Consider the following 24,108-nt stretch of genomic DNA (forward strand, 5'->3'; position numbering starts at 1 on the left):
TAAACATCTTGAATATTTCTTTAAGATTATTTAATATAAATCTTTGCTAATTCTTTCTCGCCTTTAACAGATACACAATCTTTTATTCCAGGCATGAGTCGGCTTATTTCACCAGAACTATAATTTTGTTATTTTTATTGCTTAAAAAATTTTTCAAAATCTTTGAAATTTTCTTTATCTCTGGTTATTTTAATAATGTAAGATAATGACAATTTCATAACATTCTTGGTCTTAATGGGTATGACTTAGTCGCTGGGGAGGGGGTGGATAGGGGGTTGGGGGTAGGCCTGGTAATTAATGCGATTTTCGATTTTTCCCTTAATAATTTTTCTGCACCCCTTTAATCCTGCTTTTTTGTTCGTGTGCTTTTTAATTATTTTAATTTACAATGAAATATTAAAAAAATTATTAAAATTTTTTATCCTGCGAATATCTCAGAGGAATAAGGTTTACAAAGTTATCGAATTTTATGATATATTAACATTAAAATATTTTTAATCAATAAAAAAAATGAATTTTAACATATTAAAACTATTATATATAGCGCCATCTATTTTTTTAAAGTATAAAAATCGCAATATTTTTTTAAATAAATATCCAGCCATGCTAATTGTTAAAGAAATTATTAAAAAAATAGTAAACGGATAATATTTCTTAAAAAAATTAAAAATCGGAGATCATATACATTTCGAAATATTAATTTCAAGTTTTCAACTGACCATAAGATGACCCATATTTTAAAAAAAATTATTTTTGATGTTTTCCCCATAATTATCAATTATTAACACTTAGCTATTGATATTAGATTCAATATTTGATCATAATTAGTTTTAAATTAAAAACTAATTATTTAACATCAGTAAAAAGGAAAAAAAGGCGTTTTTTGGACCTTTAACTCCGATTATCTCCGTTAATATAGTTGCTAATGAGCTAAAATTTTGTTTATAATCTAATGGAAACATATATAACCAGTATACAACTTTTTATCAAAATTGAAAGGGGTCGGCCGAAAATCTTGATTTTTTTGCTCATTTGACATGGAATGACCCTAATATTGGGGTATGTCCATGGATATTTATTTATTCATTATCCATTTGTTTATCCGTGGTACTTTTTATCTGGGTGTTATTTATTATCCAAGATATTTCATTCCAGGATTATTGACAAAACAACACAAAATAATTAAGACCCTAAAACATCACGTGAATGAATACTAATTTTTTAAACAACAAAAAAAAATCAACTATTTTTTAAATAAAATATTATTAGCATGTTGAGATATTAGATCTAAAATATTATTGATCCAAGCGATATATGGGGAAAAAAAATGAAAAGTCTAAATTAACAATTAATGTCAATTAATATAGAGGTTTTTTTTTGTATTTGTGTTATCTGAATATTAATTAATTTTTTTTTATTGTGTTGTTGTAACTATATTTTATACATTTTTATTTATATGTATATTTTTATATAATTTATGAAAAAAAATTAGTTCTTCTTTAAAATCAAAGTTTAATTGATTAAAAAAAAATTGCTTAAAAATTAGTTATAAATAACTCAAAAAATTTGTATTTATTTCTTTTTTTACCCTAATACTATACAGAATTTACCAGGTTAACAGTAATATATCTGCAACTTTGTAAGATTAAAAAATGCATACATCCTCGTATAATAATTGCCAACTTTTGAGTTTTCAGGAAGAATTTCTTTTGTAGAAAGCAGACTTGTTTATTAAAACCATAAACAGGTGTCTTAACAGGTCCATAATCTTTATAAATTTTCGTTTGGAGCATTGGGGGGAGGGGAGCGGAAATAAAATTGCGTATATTTCGCTTATATTACTGATATCTTGTTCTCGTGCACTAATAATGCTAGATTCCGATTGGCCACTTGTAAAATGGAATTGTGGCTTATAATGCTAGATACCGATTAGTAATTTGGAAAACGGAATTGGCGAATTTAGAATATGAATTAGGTAGTACTAGGAATGCAATATATCACAATATAATATTAATAAATGACTCAATTGGGTATCATTATAAGTATTAATGGAATTAGTTATACTTTATTTTAAATCCCAATTCACTTAACAAGGCACAAATAATAATATTTTGCAAGTTCTTTGTTGAAAGATGTGGGTGATGGAGGGGGGGGAGGGGCAAATTTGATGGTCAAGATAAAAAGTTTTAGATATTGGGCAGGGGAGCGGGCCAGTAAATTTAAACTATATTTTGTGCGAAATGAGAGAGGACTTTATTATTCATTAAAAAAAAAATTTCTAATATGATTTTGCCTATTTTATAAGTTTTAGTTTAAATAAAATAAAATAAAAAAAAGGAACCAAAAACAAGAAATTTTTAACATTGGGAGGACGAGAGTTAATTATTTTTTAAAGGTGTCTTATTTTGCCTATATTCCAGTTATATCAAATAGCTGGTATACCTTGCGGAGCCAAACTCTTAAATCGTGTTCTCGTTCCTTTATGCTTCCTCGAACATTTAGAAAGATCAGGTTTAGTGTTTTTTTTTAAATTTAAAATCATATTTCCCGAGACTTTAAAATTTTTAAAAAATTAATTAAGAAGGAGAGGAATTCATCCCTTTAATCCATTCGTCCTGGTTTAATATTCCTGATTTATAATTATTTGCTTTATGAGGTATAATAAAAATATGGTATTAATTTAATTAGGCCAAACGAGATTATTTTAACTTGTAATTGGTGGGTATAAAGTGTTTTTTTTTAAAAAAAAGGAAGTTTATATTCAAAAATAAATTCAAATTTTAATACATATTATAAAAATAAGATTTATAGATGGGTTCTAATAGATATAGATGAAAATAATATTTTTTTTAAAAAAATATATATAATCTTATCTTGATGATGTACGAAATACATAAATATATATATATATAAATTTTAAACAATTTCTTGATAATCTATCCTTCAAAAGTTATAAAATATGAAAAAAATAAATATTTAGAATATTTAATTATATAAGAGATTGGAATCAATATCGACTAATTCATAAATATATATAAATACATTTTCTGACCTTCAACCATTAGCCGTATGCGTAATGGAAGGGAGGAGGAATGCCATTGGGTATTTATATTTTAATTAAATAAAATAAAAATGTGATTATAACACGTTTTGTTTTTAAATTCTTTGGGGCCCTCTCATGTGCCGTTGGGTCTGCGAGCCGACGCCATTGGCTACTCGAAGAGGGTCAAATCTAGAAGCCCAGAACCTATCATTCAAAATTTCAGAAACTGTAATCTAGAACCTTCTTATAAATTTATAAGAAACCACAAAGGGGAACAAACAAATTTGGAACCAGACTTAGGAACCCACCAAGGGTATTCATCTGTTAAAACAGTCATAAAATATTTTCATTTGATAATTTTTGCCCTAGTCAATAGGAGAGTAGGGGGAGCACATAGGGGCTCAAGCCCCCTGAAAAATATGCAAAGTTCCCTAAATTTTGAAAAAATGGTCTATTTTTGTAAAATGAAGCCACTGAATTTTTTGTTTTATCTAAGATCTATTCAATTAAATACCATTAGATTTTTATATTTATAAAATTTTTTAAAGAATGGATCCAAATTTAAAGATAATTCTGAAAAATTCAAGAATTTGGAACCAAAGAAAACTACAAATAAAAAATTTGATGTATGGAAGAAATTCCTGCTTATATATACTAAATAGGATGAAAAATTCTAAAATTTTTTTAGTTGGGCTTGGGTTGGAGCAAAAAATTTCTGACTGGGTCGGTCTTGGGCCGCAAAAAATCACTTTGCATGGCTCACGTAAGGGTAAGGGTATATTAAAAATGTATTTAATCATTTTTATTGATAACTAGTTAAATCTGACAGTCACGTGATTAAAAATAATTTCCTTGCATTGGAGTTGGACCATAAATAAAAAAATTCGAATAATAGCAATATAAAATTATGTTAATATAATACTCTATTTCGTTATGAATATTAATTCTTAAATTAACTTTCAGATAAAATATAAATAAAATTTTTTATAATCAAGTTTATGCAATTAAATGAAAAATATAAATCTTTATAAAAAAAAATATTTTTCCTTTTTAAATGCTTTATTTTATTTTATTTTATTTTTTTAAAAATCTCATATTTCAAATGAATTACTCATTAAATCAATTTCTTTATACAACCTACTGAACCAATAATGACTTTGTGCCCTTAAAAATTTTACCCACTATACCATCCTCTAAAATTTTAACCCTTACCACCACCATCTAAATTTCATTCCTATACTCACTTCAATCAAATTAAAATTAGGAAAAAAGGAAATCCAAATCATAACTACCCTTCCCCTCAAGCCCCAATTTAATTCAACTTATGATAGCCTCTTCATAAATACCTATCCCCCGCCCCACCGCCAATTCCAGTGACGATCTTGAGTCACCCACTCACTCCCCACCACGTGAAGGAAGTCACTGATTATCAGAGTTATTAAAGGATCTAGATACAAGTATCTAGATCCTGTATCTAGATATAAAAATGTGGTATCTGTATCTAGATAGATTTTTGAATAAAATATCGGTATCTAGATATTATTTTAGACAATGTATCTGTATCTAGATCCATTTAAAAAGTATCTTTTAACAATTCTGCTGATTATATTAAACATGATATATCTTCAATCTTCTAATATCAAACAACAATAGCCCCAAAATCAGCACATCGTGAGGGAGGAGGGGGTTCATCTGTCGTTTTTTATTCATTTAAATTAAAATTTATCATTTATTTAGTTGACAAACACAAATGATAGATTTTTTCAATTTCCCATTTAATATTCTCATTTGACTCTTCCAAATTTGAAAATACTCTCTACGCGTTATATTATTATCTTGACTAATTGTTTTAATATTTAGTATACTTTTATATTGGGATATGGAATCCATGACCAAAAATATTCTAGGATGTGCAGAGTAACCACCAAAATGACAATTTTACTTTTATGTTTTTTTTAAATAATTTATAAGAAAAAAAACTATATTAAAAAATTAATATAAACTAAAAATAGTGGGCAAAATTGTCCTGAAATTGATAATCTGGATCTTTGGAGATGGTGGAATATACTTCTGGTTAAATCTGATTATTTAAATTTAAAAATGGCCCTCTGTAAATTCCGAATCCCCATGGATTCCATATCTAAATATAACAAATCGGATGACTTTTTAAAAAGTACGGGCTTTTAGCCGTTCTTTAACCTCGTAAAATTGTAATAAACAATTGAGTGAGAACCAGTGACGTCGTCAGGTGAATGAGTGCCACCCTAAGAAAGTCTTTTTTTAAAAAGATATCGTCAGCATGTTCAAAAATATTTTTCCCGAAGAGATAATATATTAGGCAAGATGAGCCGCCCTATGTTATCCACCAGGAAGTACTGTTTTTCTTGACAAAAATGTATGCCTGACCGAAGTTAGATGCCGTCCTTCTCAGCAAGCTCTTCCCCGCCGTAATCCTTTAACGACATAAGAAGAGTTTCAAAACTTTAATAGCAATTCGGCTAATTTTTAATCAACCGATATTAAAAAAATATAGCTTTTCCCGCAATAAAAAAAATCAACGATTCACATTACTAAGTTGGAAATAGCCTGCAATCAAAAGTGAGCTAGGGTGACTTTGCTCACAATACGGAATGGAAGTGACCACGGAAACAAAATATTGCTCAATGAAGAATATTCGTGCTGAGGAGAAGGGGGTGACAATTTTTTGTCGTTTTATCACCCCACCCCTCTTGTTAAATTTATACCAATTTCAGGAGAAATATATTATTTTTAGATGTTTAAATTTAAAATATTTATAAGGTCAAAAATCGTCACGAAATAATTTTTGTGAGTAATAAATTCGTATAGTAATTAATTATTTATTAAGCATTTAAAGCAATTCTCAAAACAAGCAACAAAAAAAAATGTGATAAATATTTTATACAAATTAAATTGAGATTTTTATTATATAAATGAGAATCTCAATCAAATTGTGAGAGGTATATATATATATATTATATATAATAAAATATTTAATCTTATACATAGCTATATTTTAATAGTGTATCGCTTAAATTTTAAACGAGCGAACTGGAAAAAAAATATAGATACACTGTTTCAAATTTAAATCTGAATAAATCTTTAAAATTTATCCCTTTTTTATTTTAGCTTTTGCGTCCTTCAAAATTATTAATATAATTTCTTTTTTATGCGCGATATTATACTATATGCCGGGAAAATTTCTAAATCTTTACTAGAGGAGGTGCCCAATATTATAGAACATTTTGATAATTTTGGGATGAAAGAACCATTTTAAACGGGAGTTGTTATTTTAGCGAGCTTACTGGTTATAATCGGGCCACGCAAGCACCTAAGTTCGATTCAATTTACGTTAAAATCTGAAATGATCGGTTAGAAGCCTGATATGAAAAATTTTGTTTTTGTTCGAACGTAGCACTATTTTTATGGCCTACCAAGATGTTAAAACAGGACCTTATCATCCTCATTTAAAATACTTAACGATCAAACTATTAAGATTATCGTATCACGAAGTTGCCGTTAAAACAAGAGAAGGTGACTATCAAATGGTCCTACTTGTTTACTATATGCAGCCCAAGTGTCAACAGAGGAATAAGATCTCCTTAGTCTTTCTAGGAATCGCTAGGCGTTGGTGGACTTTGGTTTATATTTGTATTTCTAAGTAGTTGAAGGTTAGTTAAATCAGGAGGCAAACCGTTTTCAATTGAAAATTGGAACATGGTGCACATTGAAACATGGGGAGTAGGAAGCCTCTTTAAATGGCTGAAAAAGTTAGTAAAAACTTTGAAGAACTAAAGTTATATCATCAGATATCAAAATTTGAGCATCACTGTTAATATTACCAAAATCATAGATTTCAGTTGCCCATTTTCTGCGGAAAGAGTTGGGGTTTAAAGAATTAGATGGGTATAAATTCATAGATAAATATATTAACAAAATTCACAACTTATCCTTAATGAAGCTGATTAATTTTTTATTTTATTTTTGGGTTTGATGAAAACTCGTAACTAATTCGGTTCTAACCACATTGCTAGGTACTGCCTAAACTTTTATGAAGAAATTATTAGGCCAAGGAAAATTTTTTTATCTGTGAATTACCCCGGCGAATTTGTCCGGACGCTTTACGGTTTTCGGACAGTCCGGGTTTTAGAGAACTATGTTGTAAAATATATAAGAGTCAATGTATATAAATGATTGATACCAAATGAAAAATAATTTTCAATAAATTTTGCGTTTCTTTTGTAGGTTCAAACTATGGATGATAATTACTCCTTTTTTTTTGTTACCATGACAATTTTAACCAGAAACAGTAATATATAATAAAACAAATTATTAATGTGAAAAAAAACAGTATAAAACTTTATTATTTAGTTTATTTTTTTTTAAAAAAAATTGTATTTTTGCTTTTATAAAAATATGAATTATGGATTTATCCCTTCTAATTTTAAAATTGTATAAAAATTATCCAAGTAATAATTATGATATTTATTTTTTCTTAACTAACTAAGGAAAAATTCTCCCGAGAGTCTAAAAAATGAAGTAAACATACCAGATATAGATATAATCGGTAGCTATTTCCTTACTGTAGAATTTTTAGATTTTTTTTTTCAAACTAAAAGGAAGAAAAGAAGAAAAACATAAATTAAATGGAATTTTTTTTTGCAAAGATAAGAAACAAAAGTTGCAAATATTCATGATTACACAAATATTAATATACATTAAATATAATAGAATAATATTGCTATTTAATTAGCAATCAAGATTTAATATCTAGAATCGTTAAAAAAATATATATAAAACGTTATTTTATATATTATTAAAATAAACCATAAACGATAAAAACTTTAACATAATCATAATGAGAAATTACACTTTTTGTTAAAGTAAGATTTACACTAAAAATAAAACATTAAACATTGTCGAGCCGAAAGAAATAAAAAGGAAATTATTTTTTTTGGAAAAAAAATAAAGTATTTATTTTCAAAAAAATTTCGTATCTCCGTTTGGATAATGAAGTCCAGCTCTGCTTCCCTTGAATGATATAAGTGTTCTGTCATATAGTCCTATTCCCATCTGCTAAGTTAAGCCCTAAGAGGTCTAGGTTAGATGGCCCCGCATTATTGAGAATCTTACTTAATAATGTACTAATTGTTTCATGTCGGGTGCTCCTTCCTTTGAGGAATTTGCAGTGGAGAGAATTGCATTCATTCGACTTGACTGCCGCTTTATAACATTATAAATTAAAGGGAAAATATTTGAGCGCCCTAAACGCAAACCTATAGCTATTCGCCGTTCCTCCGCCCTTAGGTAAAATCCCAAATTTGTATTAAGGATAACTTCAAGCCAGGCATAGCCATTTTCTAAGCTAGCTTCTAAATAGGCTCTTCAGATTACAAGTTATTTAAGAACATGACAAAACGAGCAATTAAAGAAAGGTTCCATTCTCTTTTAGTTCCCATATGACGGCTACTTGTCACTACCCCACGCAGAAAGAGCATCATCAACTTAAAGTTGGGTAAAACAGTGATAGGTTGTCAGGTGACGATCGTGAAGATATAAATGCAAGGCGATGGTTTTTGTAGAAGGAATATCAATGGCTCCGAACTTGCATGAGAGAATGGCGCGTTGCCAAGCTAGTAGTAAAAATTTAGAATTAGAGATTTCCTTAAGAAAAGATTCAATCTCATTTTGAAAAGGTAGGAATGGCATCATATGAATAAATGGGAGATAACGGAAAATCATGTGTGATTTTAGGAATTAGAAAAAGACTTTTTTAATTAAGGAAAATGCGTGGTAAGGCAATAATGTTTAAAGAAAGGAATGATAAAAAATTGTTGATAAAAGTTGGGAGCTATTAATCTCTAAAATTGGTTATCCCAAGTAAAACAGATCCTCGCGAGTTGGGAATGAATAGAAAGTAAAGAGGAAAATTTTGAAATTGAAAATATTTTACACTTAGATATGTTTGGAGAGGCTCTTTTAATTATATCTAGGATTTTATGAATGTTTTGAAATAGTCATCATACAATATATTAATAATAAATCGCATTTGTTGCTAAGATTTTGATATTTGATATGGCTAGGCAAAAATGGATAGGCCATATAAAATCGCGTTGCGTAGTTATTGTTAATATGTGTATGCAGAAAATCCTTGATTAAACAAAGTATAAAGCAATTCCACTCTATAGAATGCATCCATTGCTAAAATCAAGCTTAACTAAGACCGTGTCCTGTTCAAGATTATCTAATATAATTCTTGTGGCCTGATAAGCAATTTCCAAACCACCATTGACTTCAAAGCCCAATTAATGTAATAACAAAGAAGCAATTAGGCCATTTTAATCCGGGAACAGAATTTGATGTAATTCTTCAAAAGAATGAACAACAATTGAACAGATTCTCCGTTAAGTTTCTTAAGTGTAATTAACTTAGCCCCAAATAATGTATGAATAACTTGTAGTAGGGTTTTCCCCATTAGGACTTTGTTGAACTGAATCATTATATTGGTCAATAAACATATATTTCCTTTTATGAAGGTTTAGTTGAGGCCTCCAGAAAAATTTAACGAACCAATCAAGTCCTAAAGCAGTCCTTTTTGAATCTCTTTGTTGCAACTTCGAGCTCTCCCTCAGTAAAAACTTATAAGAGTATGATCAGAGGTTGACGAAAATTGAAAAGAACCTTTAAGGTCCTTGAATAATAGTGCGTGAGAAGTGTTGTCATCAAAATAGGGAAAAAGTTTCAGTGGAGTTCATAAAATTGAGAGCTCCGAAAATATCAAGATTATGATTTTTTTGTAATTTAACGACGTTTCACTAATTATAGAAGAGTTGGAATGTAAAAAAGTGGTAGTTTAGTCGAATAAAATAATGTTTTGTTTAATGTAGTTTAGTCTATTTTGTGATATTTCCACAGATAAATATAATTTATGATAGGACATTTAAAAGTTAAACCAGTTGTTTAAATATTAAAATTTGCATTAAGTGAGTTGAAGTGAATGTTTAGTATTTTTCAAAAAAGATTTCCTTGCTCCTCTCGAAATAAAATAAGGTTTTGTATGGAAATATTTAGAAAAGTGTCAAGCTTATCTAGAGACTTTATCTTAATTTTTGAGGTAATTACAGGTGGGGTCTTTCAGCTGGTTAAAATGGTAATATCTGGAAGGGGAGCATCTAGAGTTGACATATGTAATAGAACCAATCACAACTTAAAAGTGAGTCATGAACTTTGATTTTGTCCAAAAATATATTTACTATATTTTAGGCAGGCAAAATTATGGGTGACATTATTCAGTTGAAAGTTAAAGAATATTTTTTATAGGAATGATTAGGATAACAAGTTGACTTATTGCAATGATTGCATGTAAATACTTAATAAAGTAAACTATAACTAAGAAATATGCTATTTAGAGCACGTCTTAAAAAGTATTCGGATTTTCTGGCTGGTAAAATGATTAGTAAATATTTTTATGTCTTTGCGGCAACATGAGTACTATAATGACCTTATTAACCTTTAAAAGCTTATTAGTACAGTTGAAAATAATTGTTATTATATAAACGTGTAAATATTAACGTTATCTATAAATTATTGCTAATTTTTCTTTGTCAGAAGGGTAGGATATAAAAATTAATGGGTAAATCGTCATAGGCTTAGAGGGGAAGGGTATAGCCTGAAAGTCAGAATAAGATACGTCTAGAGGAAATTGATTCCCTCAAGGGTATATATTATTTGATTTTTAACATTATAATATTGTTTTTGTTTTTTTTCACCTTCCTTTAAAGTAGAAAAAAAGAATATATTTTTGATATTTTTACGTTTCTCGGAAAAAATGTTTTTCTTGATAAACATCAAATAGATGAACATAAAAAAAGTCTTTTATTATTCAAAATTATCATGATAAGATAAACATTAGTCTAGGATACACTTTCAATTTTTTTTTAAGAATACACTAGGGATGAGATGTAACTAAGTATAAAAAGAGACGATGGATTAATGGGAAATTTATAAATATATAAATAGACATCAAAACATTTTGGGAAAATGAATTGGAAAATTATAACCCATATAAAAGTCAGTTTTGTGACGTCAATAAATTTAATTTTTAATAAATTTTTCATAATACTAAAGCTAATTTTTTTTTCTACTTGAAGTCTCATGAATAATTCATTTTGAGAAACTATAAATACTTGGTATTCTTTAAGAAATTTTTTTTATATACATTTTAATTTAATTTAATCATGTTTTTTTTGGTTCACTTCTGATAATATATTATATTTTCCTTAAATTAATTATGAATATTTCCCCATAAAAGCAATATTTTTTGTTTAAATTGGCTGTAAAAAAAAGGAAGAATAAAATGTTTAAATATATATATTAAAACAAAGCCAGATCTGCAGTGCTGGCTGTGGCTTGGACAACGGGTGAGCTAAGAGAAAAGGGCAATAAAGATTACCATTCAATTTTTTTTACGGTCTGTCTTGAATATATTTTTATAATGAATCCGGCTTGTGTTTAGATGATGATTTTATAAATTGAACTATTTTAAATATATGCAATAAATAGGAATATATATAAAAAAAATCAGTGTTTGTATAAACATGATTGGTTATTGATAGGGAGTTGAACATGTGCGTTGTTTACTGGCTCACACCGCAGTCAACGTAAATAATTTTTTTTCCGTATCGGAAACGCCGCCAATCAGGTTTATTCGAGCCGCCTACACATTACCAATTTATATCATGCCGGTGGCGCGGTGTGTATCAATTTTTTAAATATATTTTTAAAAGTGTCCTTTGTTGATCATCCTTAAGTTAATATTATTTTTTTATTATCTAAATATTAAAATCGAATAAAATGAAATTGATGATATATGACATTGCAATCATTCGTAATCGAATCATAAAATATAAATATAACAATGCAACCAAATTGAGCGTTTATGTTCCGTTATGCAAAACTCAAATAATGCATTTCAAATTTATAAATATTTATAAAAACGCAAACTGATTTCTTTTTTTTTTCGAAAACGCTTAATTAGATCGCACTATGAATACATTATTTATATATAATATCTTTATTTTAATTTATTAGATTCACAAGCATTGAGCAACTCTATCAGTTAAAAGTTACTTTTGGGAAATAAACTAGTTATTTAGTAGTTACAGTTACTATTACATTTTTCATTTCAAATTATTTTAATGCGGTCAGAATTGTATCACGATCTGATGCGAGGCAAACGTCGCCACCCAATAATTATATATATATTGCATTATAAATAAATCCCTCTTAATATAAAAAAAAAAAATTCTTTTAAAAAAAAAGAAATTTTATCGTTTTAGTGGGAACTTTTAAACTGTTATGAAATTTTTCCAGTCGGTCAGGTTTGGGTTAGCCTAGTTTATTTAATTCACTCCTACCTTGGATGATCCCACTTCTTTTTGTAATCCAAGGTAGGAGTGAATTAGTTTGTTTTTTATAGTCCATTTTTTGGTCACTTTCTTTAGCCACTCCTTTAAAAAAAATTTTTAGTCATATTTTTAGAAACAATTTTTTCTCTAACACGGAGTGTACGATACAACAATTGTGCTGAAATTAAGGGGAGATGAGGAGGGGGGATTAGCATATGAGGTAACCGCTTATCATACATATGTAGTCAGCTCAGTACTATTTTAATTGAATTAGTTTATATGTTAGTCATTGGAGGAGTCTCAGCATCATTGTCTTAGGGCGAACTAAACCCTGATTTCAGAAGAAAAAGCTATCATGAGCTAGATTGATTAGTGTGGTTCCTAGACTCAGTCAAGGTATTTAACCTCAGAAACACACCTGCCCCTTCAAATACTATTTTTTCTTTGTATAGATATTAAGTTCTATCTAAGATTATTTATTAAACGGTATTTTATAAAATTTTATAAGAATTATAAAAAACATCAAAAGGATTCATATAAACTGCTAATATATAAAGATAAAAAAATTTACTTATTTAATAAATTGGTTATATGATATATAATTTCTAAAATTTTCATTTAATTATATTATTTCTCTAAAAATAAAAAATAAAATAAAGCTATAAAACATAAATTTTCTCATTTTCAAAAGATGCAAAAAATAAAAATAAGAACATATTTAAAAGAAAAACACACTCCAATGCGTTCCTGCTATCTAGCCAGAAACTATTTTTAAAATATAAAAATATTTCAAATCCCACAATAAAATAAATCCATTATCTGCAGCGGCGGCGCATGTTCGTTCAAAAAATTATTTTAAAATATTTGAAAAAAAAAAATTGTTTTTTTTTGATATAATTAAATTTTAAAAGCAACTAAGATAACCGAAACACACATAAAAAAAATTCCCGATAGTAATTATTTGATTCTAATTCAAGTTAATATGTATTTTTTTTGATATGACGTATATATCGACCTTTTAATCATTTAAATTAAAGTTGATTGAACATACTTTTAAAGTTAAAGTTAAAATATTTTTAATAAATAAACTTGCGAAGTATTTCGCATAACAAACAAATTAGCGTTGATAAACGGCTCGATTTGAGTCGATTTTTTTCAAAATTGCTAACTCAATATTTTAACCAGAAAAAAATAATACGCAAACTTGGAGATTTTACTCATAGTTAAAAACAAAAGTTTGGACATCTATTAAGGAAACTTGGTGTCTTAGGTATTATATCTTTCTAGCTAAAATGATTGTTAAAATTGTGAGAAATCAGGACAAATCTTATACTAACTCGAGAGTTGTATGTAGTAATTATTAAAAAAATTATAAAATAAATGTGCTATAAATATAATGTTTTGCTAAAATAATCCGAATAATTATATTATTCGTATTCGCACCAATCAAATACTCTTAGGCTCACTGCTCTTCTTCTTAGGAATTAATGATACGATTTCTAATGTTAAGAGCAAATTCAATCTATACCTCAGCATTTGGTCCCTGAACGAATGAACTAACCAACTTAACTTTATCTGGTTCAGTTGCAAACGTATTGGAGGCCATAAATTTTTATAAAGATTTTAGGTTAAAAAAAAATAAATTCTCAAATCAATGGGGATTGCGAATTCTCTTAAAATTTTACAATCAGCATCCTAATTTTCCTCGAATCTAAATAGTTGCCTTAACTTTCTTTTCCATCTTATATTTTTTCTATGGCTTTTAAATTTTAATATAGACTGAGAATTAGTTTATCCCACGTCCACTTTTCTTCTTTATTAATCTTGTTTACATAAAAAAAAAAGTCCGCAATATTTATGAAATAATTTAAATTATAGTCAATATAAGGTTATACCATCATATTGAACATAGAAGCTTAATTTTTAATTTTTTAAATTGTTTCTCCTGTAAAAATTACAAAAAGTGGAGATGAAATAACCTAATTCTCGGGCAACGATACGTTGTTTTATATAGGTTCACATGTTATTTTTAAAATTAATAAATAAAGAGATCTTCTTTTATTAAATAGGGGGGGGGGGGGAACTCCCATACTCCAATAATAAAAATTGCAATTTTTTTTATACGTGTGTATGGCTCATCATATTTAAAAAAATATATAGACACAATAATTTATATTTTCGTGAAAAGGTTTTATTTAATTCAAGTTCATATTATAAAACTATACTCATCTTGTTACAGGTAGTGTTGTTAAAAAAAACTCGATTCGGGTAGATTTTAATAAACAGCCCGATTAAGATTATAACCAAAATAACATTATGTAAGCCTAAAGATTTTGCTTATAGCTGGCAGAAATGCTTGGGCACCTATTTTCCAAATCTTGATGCTTACATAACATTATTTTAGCTACAATCTTAATCGGGCCGTTGTAAAATCGATCCAAATCGGTTTTAACAACACTAGTCACAAGGATCCTCTTTCAAATATCAAATTTGATTCGATTTATATTTTATAATAACTTTTTTAAATATACTATAGAAGAGGTTCAATAATTGAGGGAATGGTTTAGGGTAGCTCCCTTCCCCAAGAACAATTCTTCTATATCAATAAAATTGAAAAAATTTGTTAATATATTAATCAATAAAAACAATTCCCCTATAAATAAAATGTGACTCTTAATTGTAATATAATTAAGGTAATTTTAATTAACTATTAATCAAAGTATTGTGGCATTTCATGACAAGGGTTCACAGGTCTCTCCCTCCCACATCAACGGGAAACTCCGGCAGTTTTTTTGTCAACTCGCAAAGATCCCTTCCCTCAAAAGTCCCGCCTTAAAAATCTCCCTCCCGCATTATAATTTTCAGCATTTTTATGTCTTTGATTTATAAATAATAATTTTGAGAAACAATTTATAGAAAATAAAGATCGTTAGTTTTTGTATAAAATTAATACATTTTTTTTTTACAAATAAAGATGTTATTTTATAAAATTTTGATCTCTTTTATCAGATCAAAGTATTTAGCATTTATATTACCACGCATAATAAATAAAATAACTCCACTAGTAAAGAAGTAGAAATTAAAACTTTAAAAAAAAAATAAAATATCATTTATAATTGGAAAAATGTTATTAAAACGATACTGGAAAAGGCGGAAATTTTTTTCTTCTCAATTTTTAAATTTATATCAAAAATTTTGACCAAATTTCTCCCGTAATTTGAAAATTTTGACCCGGCAACCCTGATCATGACATGTATCATTGTTCATCCATGATAATAATATAGTGATCCTTAAAAATTACTCCTGTATATTAATTTAAGGACATTGTTTTAAAAGAAATTATTTTTTATGATGAATTAACTGGATCTGATTCAAGTTTTAAAGAGGAAATTATAATTAAAGATTGAATAAAAAAGCTTCCAAAAAATGTCTATATTTTTAAACAAAGAAAGGAAAAAATATATATATGATGAATTTAATTGTTCTTTATTTTCGAATTCTTCTTTAATTAAATTTATTCCCATTTCTTACAAAAATAACAACAAGAAAAAGAACTAATTTAATTTCCCTATTTTTTTTAGAAAGATTGAACTTGGCACTACAACCCCTTATTTAGATAATTGATATTATTGTTATAATGTGGTTAAATTTTTGGTTTTCATTTCAGAAAATCATGCTATGTACGTAGGAAAAATTCGATTTGAATTTTTATCGAGATTTTATAATTAATAAAAACAAAAATGTCTATCAATGTTTAATATCATGTGTATTAATACAGCAACTCAAAAAATATATTTTCCAGCCATACCTGTTTTTTAAAACATGGATTTGTTGACTGACTTGGTTTGGACATTTCTATGTGTAGCGCTCAACTTGAGAAATTATTAATAATCAAACCCGGAAAGTTTCCTTTCCATCAAATTACTTATTATAATGTTGAAAAAATAGTCAAACTGTTTTTTAGGCTGGGTTCCCAAGAATGGCCATAATTATATTTAAAAGTGTCATTTTTTGAAAGAAGAAAGAGAAATTATCTCGATTCGTCTTCGATTTTTTTGCTTAAATAGTTTAAAATTTATAGGTTTGAAGGGGAAAGTGTCCGTTTGTAAGATAGAACAATCCGAGCAAATTTATAGTTATAAGTTAAATATATATCTTTGTCGTTAAACACCTAGAGTCTTCCATTCTTAGAATGATCAAGAATAAGCTTGTTTTATTAATTGACTAAATTTAACCTTGAAAATTCTTGTAACTTTATTCAGTGGCGTCAATAGCCTTTACAATCTCAGGTGGCTCAACCTTAAAAAAAAATTTTTTTGAGGCAATATTATCGATTGAATAAATTAACATATTTTAGTTTGTAAAGAGAAGAAAAAATGATGATTAAAAAAATTAGTTTTTAACCAGATAAAAAGAAATCTATGGGCAGTATAAACCTTTTGGGAATAGTTTATAAAAGTGATGTCAGAATTCTTTACTCCATATGAGGGTAAAAAAAATCTAGTTTATATAAAATTTTAAATATTTTCCTTGGTAGATCAATAAATATTTGGCCCGATTCATTATAAACTACCTCCAAAAGGATAACAGACATCTATTACTCAAACTTGTCAACCAGTGGCGAACTGAAAATTTTACATTCGTGTTGTAAAGAAAATTATTACAACTTTAAACTAGTCTTAAAAGATTTGATAATGATATACATACTACTCAGTTTAAAAGATTTATGGCATATCTTTCGATCTTATTACAAACTGAAATTTGTTAATTTAATTTATACAAATAATTTTTATATAAAAATGATACACATTACAAAATATTTTTAATCATTCTAAATTTATAAAATAATAATATAATTTAAAACAATGTTTTTTCAGTAAAGAATAATTGTGAATGTTAAATTACTGGGCAATTAAAACTAGCTCATTCTTCATCATTCAATGATGGAAGGCATTTTTTTATAGCTAGATAATATGTCTAAGAACTTTTTTGATTCGGGTAATAATAATGGATTAGCAATTTGGTTCAGATGGGATGAGGAGACACAAATGAAGTTTCATGTCTGATCTGTAGTCAATCCGACCTATGATGGTAGATTCATCGGTTTTAGAATGTTAAGTAAAAATCATTTAAAGCCGAAAAATTTGCCTACCCTTTCTCACAATGTATTTTAAAGTTCTAGTGTCGTGATTTGAATAAGAGTGTGATGGGCCTCAAATAGGTAGTGAGTGGATGTAATCTTTTTTGCCTGTGACTTATTATTATCACCAATCGAAATCTTCACAAATTAAAACTATTTAGAAAATTATATTTATTTTTTTTATGAAAAATAAACCTGTATTATATATAGTAAATTAATTTATTTTTCTTTATTAATTCTATTAAATTTTTATATCTTAATATTTAATTAATTGATTAATTGTACAAAAAAATTCATATCCAGATATAAAAAAAATTTCCATTAAATTGGTAAGATATTACAATTTTTATTTAAGGTAATCGTCCTTTTGATTATTATATATTTTAGCCTATCTCTTATGGATACATAATATTATCCGACTAAATATAATATAATATAATATAATTAAATAATATTAAATTGTCCGGACTAATATAACATAATTTAAATAAATAGTGATATTATTTATTATATAATATTGATTATTTTATTTTTACATTTTATATTTTAACAACACCCCCATCGCTTATTTTAAATAAGATAGAGGATATATTATTAATACATATACATAAAAAAATGAAAAATTCTGTAAGAATAAATTTTTTTTTTATTGTTAAAAGATAATCCTTTCTTCGCACTGTAATTGTAATACATCTTGTTATATTTATAATATAGTTATTATTTCCTAAAAATTTATAGTAAGTTATAAATAAGTAATAGATATAAAAAAAAATAATTAATTTTACTATAAAAAGTTAATAGAAAAAGATAGCCATTTAATTATCTATTTTTTTTATAATATTAAATTTAGATGACTTAAAAATTTATATTAAAAGTTTATTATCAAAAAAATATAAATATAGTATTGCTACTCAAACTCAAACAATTACATGTGACATGTGAGATGGAATTTTGACGTATTTGTTTATTTTTTAAAAAAATCTCATTAAAATTATCTTATCCAACAAAAAAAAACAAGAAGAGATAACAAAAATATTAAAAAATGTAAGAACTAGAAGAGACAATAATTCAGTTATTTCGATTCAGAGCTGACCATGTGGAATGCGGATAACGCAAACAGGGGATGGAGGGATTATTTTAAAGCGCTTCGCTATGCTCTATGTGTTGCGAGTTCAACAAAGCAAGGCCATCTACTGGATTCTAAAGGTTGAAAATAGAGGGTCAAGATGTTGTCAAACGGCACGAATTAGCCATTTTAAATTAAAATGTTGTCCAAAATAACATTTCACAAACCTCGTTATTTGTTAATAGATATCCAAACTTTCATCTATAAGTAAAACTTCGAGGCTTAATAATTTTTGGCTAAAATATTGGGTTAGCCATTTAACAAAACTAGAGGACCAGTACCCAAAATTTATTAGAGAATTTGATTAAAAGTTAGTTAGTTTATAAAAGGGTGTTTAATATTATAAAATTATATATTATCCTATTCTAATTTTTAATATAATTGCAAATTAAAAGATTTAAACCATCTATAAATAGATTAATAAATGATTCAGTAATTTAATTTCTATGACTTATTTATAAGTATATGAAAAGAAATCAAAACTTAATCAATAGAGTATAATATAAATAATTTTACCTGAATAATATACAGTTTACCTAGGGATTTACAGTTTAGTCAAATATACCTCCAACCTTTTAACCTTACCTGCCCTAACCTCGTCTAAGGAGGTTGATTTCAGAAATTTTTATGCCACATGACGGGGATAGAATTCTAATTCTCTAAGCATCAATCGCTATGAAAAATTTGCAAAAATGCATTGTTCTTGTGACCTCGATTACTAGCCATTTCATTGTTAGTTACAAAGATTTTTTTTACTGGACAAATTTCAATTTTGGAGCAACTAATTTTTTTTTACTGATCTTATTATTTTTTAACAGGTCAAAAACACTGACTAATAGTGTATTTTACTCTGATATTCTATAATTTTGTATTGATTAAATATTCATTTTATACTGATAAAATTTAAAATTTAATGAATTTTTAATTATTTGTCAAATAAAATCCTCAAACTTAAAATAAAAAGAAAAAAATCAGATTATAAGTCTGTAAAACCCGATATAACTCAACTACCGATCCGAGGGTCGGGTTATTGTAATTCATTTTTATTTCGGATCGGGATGGGTCCCAGTTGCAAAATTTTTTCAAGTCTGTCGGGTGTTTGGAATTTGTTTTTGTTATAATTTTGGATTTATTCAGTGACATGAATAAATCATAGTTTGATTGTTTATTATTTTAGAATTTTGTTCATTTTTTTTCTGGATTATTTCAGTAAAACATACTAAATAATTTACAAAAATCCTTAAAGTAAATTTTTTTTTCATAAATATATTTGGATTTTAGGGTCGGGTTGGATCAAGAAAATAAAACAATATGTATAATTTACCTATGGTAGTTATGACAGTAACGGCGAAGTAAAAGGCCCCCGTGAATTTCCATTGAATACCCGATTTGTGAGGCACTAACTTGATAATTATGGCCTCCAGCAGTTGGTAATCGGAATCGGATATATTGTATTTCCGGATCAGGTGCTCCTCGATCTCCATCATCATTCGCTTTTGCTTAATCTCGTATTTAGATTCCAAGGCATCAAACACGGCAGCTCCTATCAACAAGTAAGTGAAGGAACACACTATGAGGGAGAGCGTGCGAATATTTTGCTTTTTCATAAATTTTACCCGAACCGTAAATGCCCGAATTTATTTTCAATTTTAATTGGACACTACCGGTATTTATAAAGATGACAAATTATTCCTAGGCCATAAAATAGATGGGAAGCTGCTTATTTATCGCGATAAAAGATTTTTATTTCCCCGAAATCGAATTTAAGAACACTAAATTGAGGAAACACATTGTCTTTGAATGAAGTCAGAATATAACGACACGAAATGTAAATATTAATAGGGGTAGACTCTATGGAAATCAGTTTGAAGTGAGCGCATTAACTACACATAGTAATGGTAATAATAGACATTGAGCCGAGGTTGTGACAAGAGCATCTGACTATAGGCTATGAAATAATGTTAAACGGACAAATAGAATTCTTATAATCCAAAAATTTGCGATATGAATATAAATAATTTAATCTTACGAATTTTAAAATGTATTAATAATTTTTAGATTATTCCTACTTTGTAAAAAAAAAATGAACCATATATATATCCTCTCTTCTTTTTCTGAACTCCCTCGAGAATAATTATATATATCCGAAAAAAGGAATATTATGATGATGAAAAATATTATTCGATATTTTTTGTTATATATTTAATTAGCAGTTATACATTATATTATATACATCACATCATAGATGTAGATTAGATTATACAATATACATAACAGTAATCACATAGAATCAAATTTCGGTAGATAAGGATTATTTAAAAAAAAAATTTTTTTTATTGGAATACTTTTTTTTTAAAAGAACATCCTTTAGTTTTTATTGTGCCATCCAATAAAAAAAAAAATTTTTTTTAATTGAAGTGAGATATTAATTTCATTTATCCTTACGTCAGAGGAATAATAACCATCTGTAAATTTTGAGAATTCATACAATTAATATACCAATTAGCATTTTAAATAATAATAATAATAAAATATGATTTAAAAAAATTGCTTTGTTGTTATACTTTTTTGGGGGTGAATTATGTTAACATTATTATTTAAATATTTCCAGCCATTTTTCGAATTTAAGGATGTCTATCCATGAGAATCATCGGTCATTTTCGCTCCTATCTAATATTCATCACTTTTATGCTAATTTTGTTTTCCCCTAATGCTTTCGAAAATTTATTTTATTTAAGTTGAATATATATAAAAAAAATGTAACAAATGATAATACCAATCCAATATTTAAAAAAAAAAATTATATATGGTATGCAAATATTTTATTTATCCTATTTCATCAGCTGATATTTGCCAAATCAATTTTGAGATTGTACATAAAGAATCGTATTTTGACAATATTTTAAAAAAAATTAAAAATGTGATTTAAGATAAGTTTATTTTTATCATGTAATTAAATTTAAAGTTTTAAAACCAAGTTCAATAGAATTTGTATAGATTGTTATTTTAGTAGTATAATTTTAAGAGTTAATATAAAAAAAATAATAAATAAAATTATATTATTAAAACAATCCACACAAAAATAAACAAACATAAGGAAAGTATTGATTTATCAATTTTCTTATCTGATATATGTATATATAATTTATATAAATTTTATACGAATACAAATTATGACAATTCATTTTGAAGTAAAGTGTCAAATAAAATTCATTCTTGTCATCAACCTTTTAATATTTTTTTAATTTTTTTTTTAGTGCTATGAAAATAAATAACAATTCTTAATGTTCTATGAGTATGCCAATTCTTAAAAAAAGTAAACTATTTTTAATTTTTAAAATAAATATTGCCATCTAAAGCAAAATTAAGTCATTATGAATCGTTTTATTTTAAGTTATTACTTCCCAAAACTTGAAGTAGCAAAATAACAAATAAAATTCGTAAAAAAAAAGAAATAAGTAAAAAAAAACGTGTCCAAAACATTTTTAAAAAAATTTTAGAAATTTTCAAAAATTATATTCTTGAAATGTTTGAATTTTTTTTCTACTTCAAGTTTTGGCGGCCTTAATTTATAATTTACACAATTTATTATATAACTTATAATTAAAAACATTTTACAGACAGTTGCTTGTAATCGTCTATATGAAAATCGAAATTGTTCTGAAGTCAAAATTCGTATTTTAGAAAATTTTGAAAAGCTCAGAGAATAAACCAATAAGGATTTAGGGAAGAAAATGAAAAAGAATGTTGGTGGAGAGGATATGTTTGCTGAAAAATTACCGTCTTACTCTCAAGCACTTCGAAATGATAATAGAAAATAGTTTGGTAGGAAACGAACTAAGAAGTCGGATAACTATCACGCACAACTCCTAAACGTAAAGCACTAGGGAGTGAAATTTGAAAGCTTTAGAAACAGTGGCGTGAAATGAACTTGGGGATGAAACGGGGAAAACTGGTTCATAAGTTAAAAAAAATTACAAATGTGGCGATTTTCATTTTTAATGTTCAGCAAAATTCTTTCGCAGTCATTTAATTTATAAGTTCTTTCTATACATAAAGTTCACCTCCAATATTTTTAGGTGTTTATATTTTTACCTGGCTATCAGCCAAACCAAATTAACCGAAAACAATCACTTTGGCCTCGAGGTTTTTCTTAAAAAGATAGCAGCTCAAATTTGGAAGAAACTAATATAAATTAAAACACCTTAATTTTAACTGGATTTTTGGCAAGCCTCTGAAGATTGAGCCAAATTAGCTGATTTTTAGCTACTACTCAACTTTAGAACAAACTCATAAAATATTTTCTTTGGTATATAAAAGCTTACCCATTACATTTTGATTCAAGGCTTCTCGCGAATTTAAACATAGGAAATATTTTATTTAAGTCTAGTCAATTAGAAAAAAAGACTTAATTTTTAGTCTAAGCGTTATATGAATCCATATAATAACTATTATGCACGAGGTGGTGCCAGCCATCACTATGGTGTCTGTGAGTGAAGTCTCCTGCCTTTTTGTATATTGATCCGATATGAAATCTGGATACGTACAGGAATCAAGAAATTAGATCCCTTATTAAATGGTTTTCAAAGTAAGGAATATGGATGCTTAGGGAAGTTTTCTAATCCTAATTATCAAAGTGAGGACGATAGAGATAACTAACATATGAGAGTAAAGTTATTATGGCACGTTTAATCCAATGAAGGTGTGCGAATGTTTGTATACAGGGCTGTCTAGCAGCTATAACTAGGGATGTTAAGCTCCCAGGAATATATCCTGGGAATTTATTTAAAAGAAATATTCCCAAAATTTCCAATTTTTAAATAATTATTAAAAAATTAAATCCTAATTTCCTTATAAATATTCATGAATCTCTTGGATACAATTCTTGTAGCTTACATTCCGTTTTTTTTCCCTAGGTCTAATAATAAATATATTTTATTTGATTGTGCATCTCCAAGGTAAATTATTTAGACCTAGGTATAAGTTAATTACACTAGAATCCTGTTTTTTTAGTAATTCGTCATTTTTGAGTGTTAATTCTTTGATATAATTTTTTTATTAATTATAATATGGACGAAATTATTAAGAACCTCAATAGCTGATAGATGTTTTCTGGATTTTAAATAGTTATTAAACCCTAAGTATAATTAAAACTTAAATCATATTTACATTGGGGAACTTCGAATTTGTTTTTTGCCATTTTAAATGCTAATCTAACATTCAACATATTTAATGTAGAATACATTTAGATAAATTTATATGCCTGGTAATTCCCATGAATTCTTGGTTATTCCCAAAATTCCAATGCTATAACCAATACGGATTTAGGTTGGGAAAATAATAACGGAAGAAGTATTCACGGGTAAAACTATTG

General features: G+C 27.0%; 1 protein-coding gene across 4 annotated transcripts in view; it reads right to left on the bottom strand.

Annotated features, from left to right (window-relative positions):
- LOC135930040 (uncharacterized) overlaps positions 1 to 21,464 on the bottom strand; it is a 38,534-nt gene extending 17,070 nt beyond the window's left edge. The window contains exons 1-2 of one of the 4 annotated variants that reach the window (XM_065466813.1): positions 21,299 to 21,464; positions 20,059 to 20,682 (exon numbers count right to left, since the gene is read on the bottom strand). In XM_065466813.1, coding sequence (XP_065322885.1) covers positions 20,059 to 20,341 — 283 coding nt within the window. In that variant the 5' untranslated portion in view covers positions 20,342 to 20,682; positions 21,299 to 21,464. Of the gene's footprint in view, positions 1 to 20,058; positions 20,683 to 20,803; positions 20,920 to 21,179; positions 21,213 to 21,298 lie in introns of those variants that run through there. The other 3 variants (XM_065466814.1, XM_065466816.1, XM_065466815.1) reach the window with 3 other exon arrangements.
- Positions 21,465 to 24,108: the final 2,644 nt, after the last annotated feature.

Source organism: Gordionus sp. m RMFG-2023, chromosome 5, assembly GCF_954871325.1.
Source record: "Gordionus sp. m RMFG-2023 chromosome 5, tfGorSpeb1-WG-v2, whole genome shotgun sequence".
Classification (NCBI taxonomy): domain Eukaryota; kingdom Metazoa; phylum Nematomorpha; class Gordioida; order Chordodea; family Parachordodidae; genus Gordionus; species Gordionus sp. m RMFG-2023.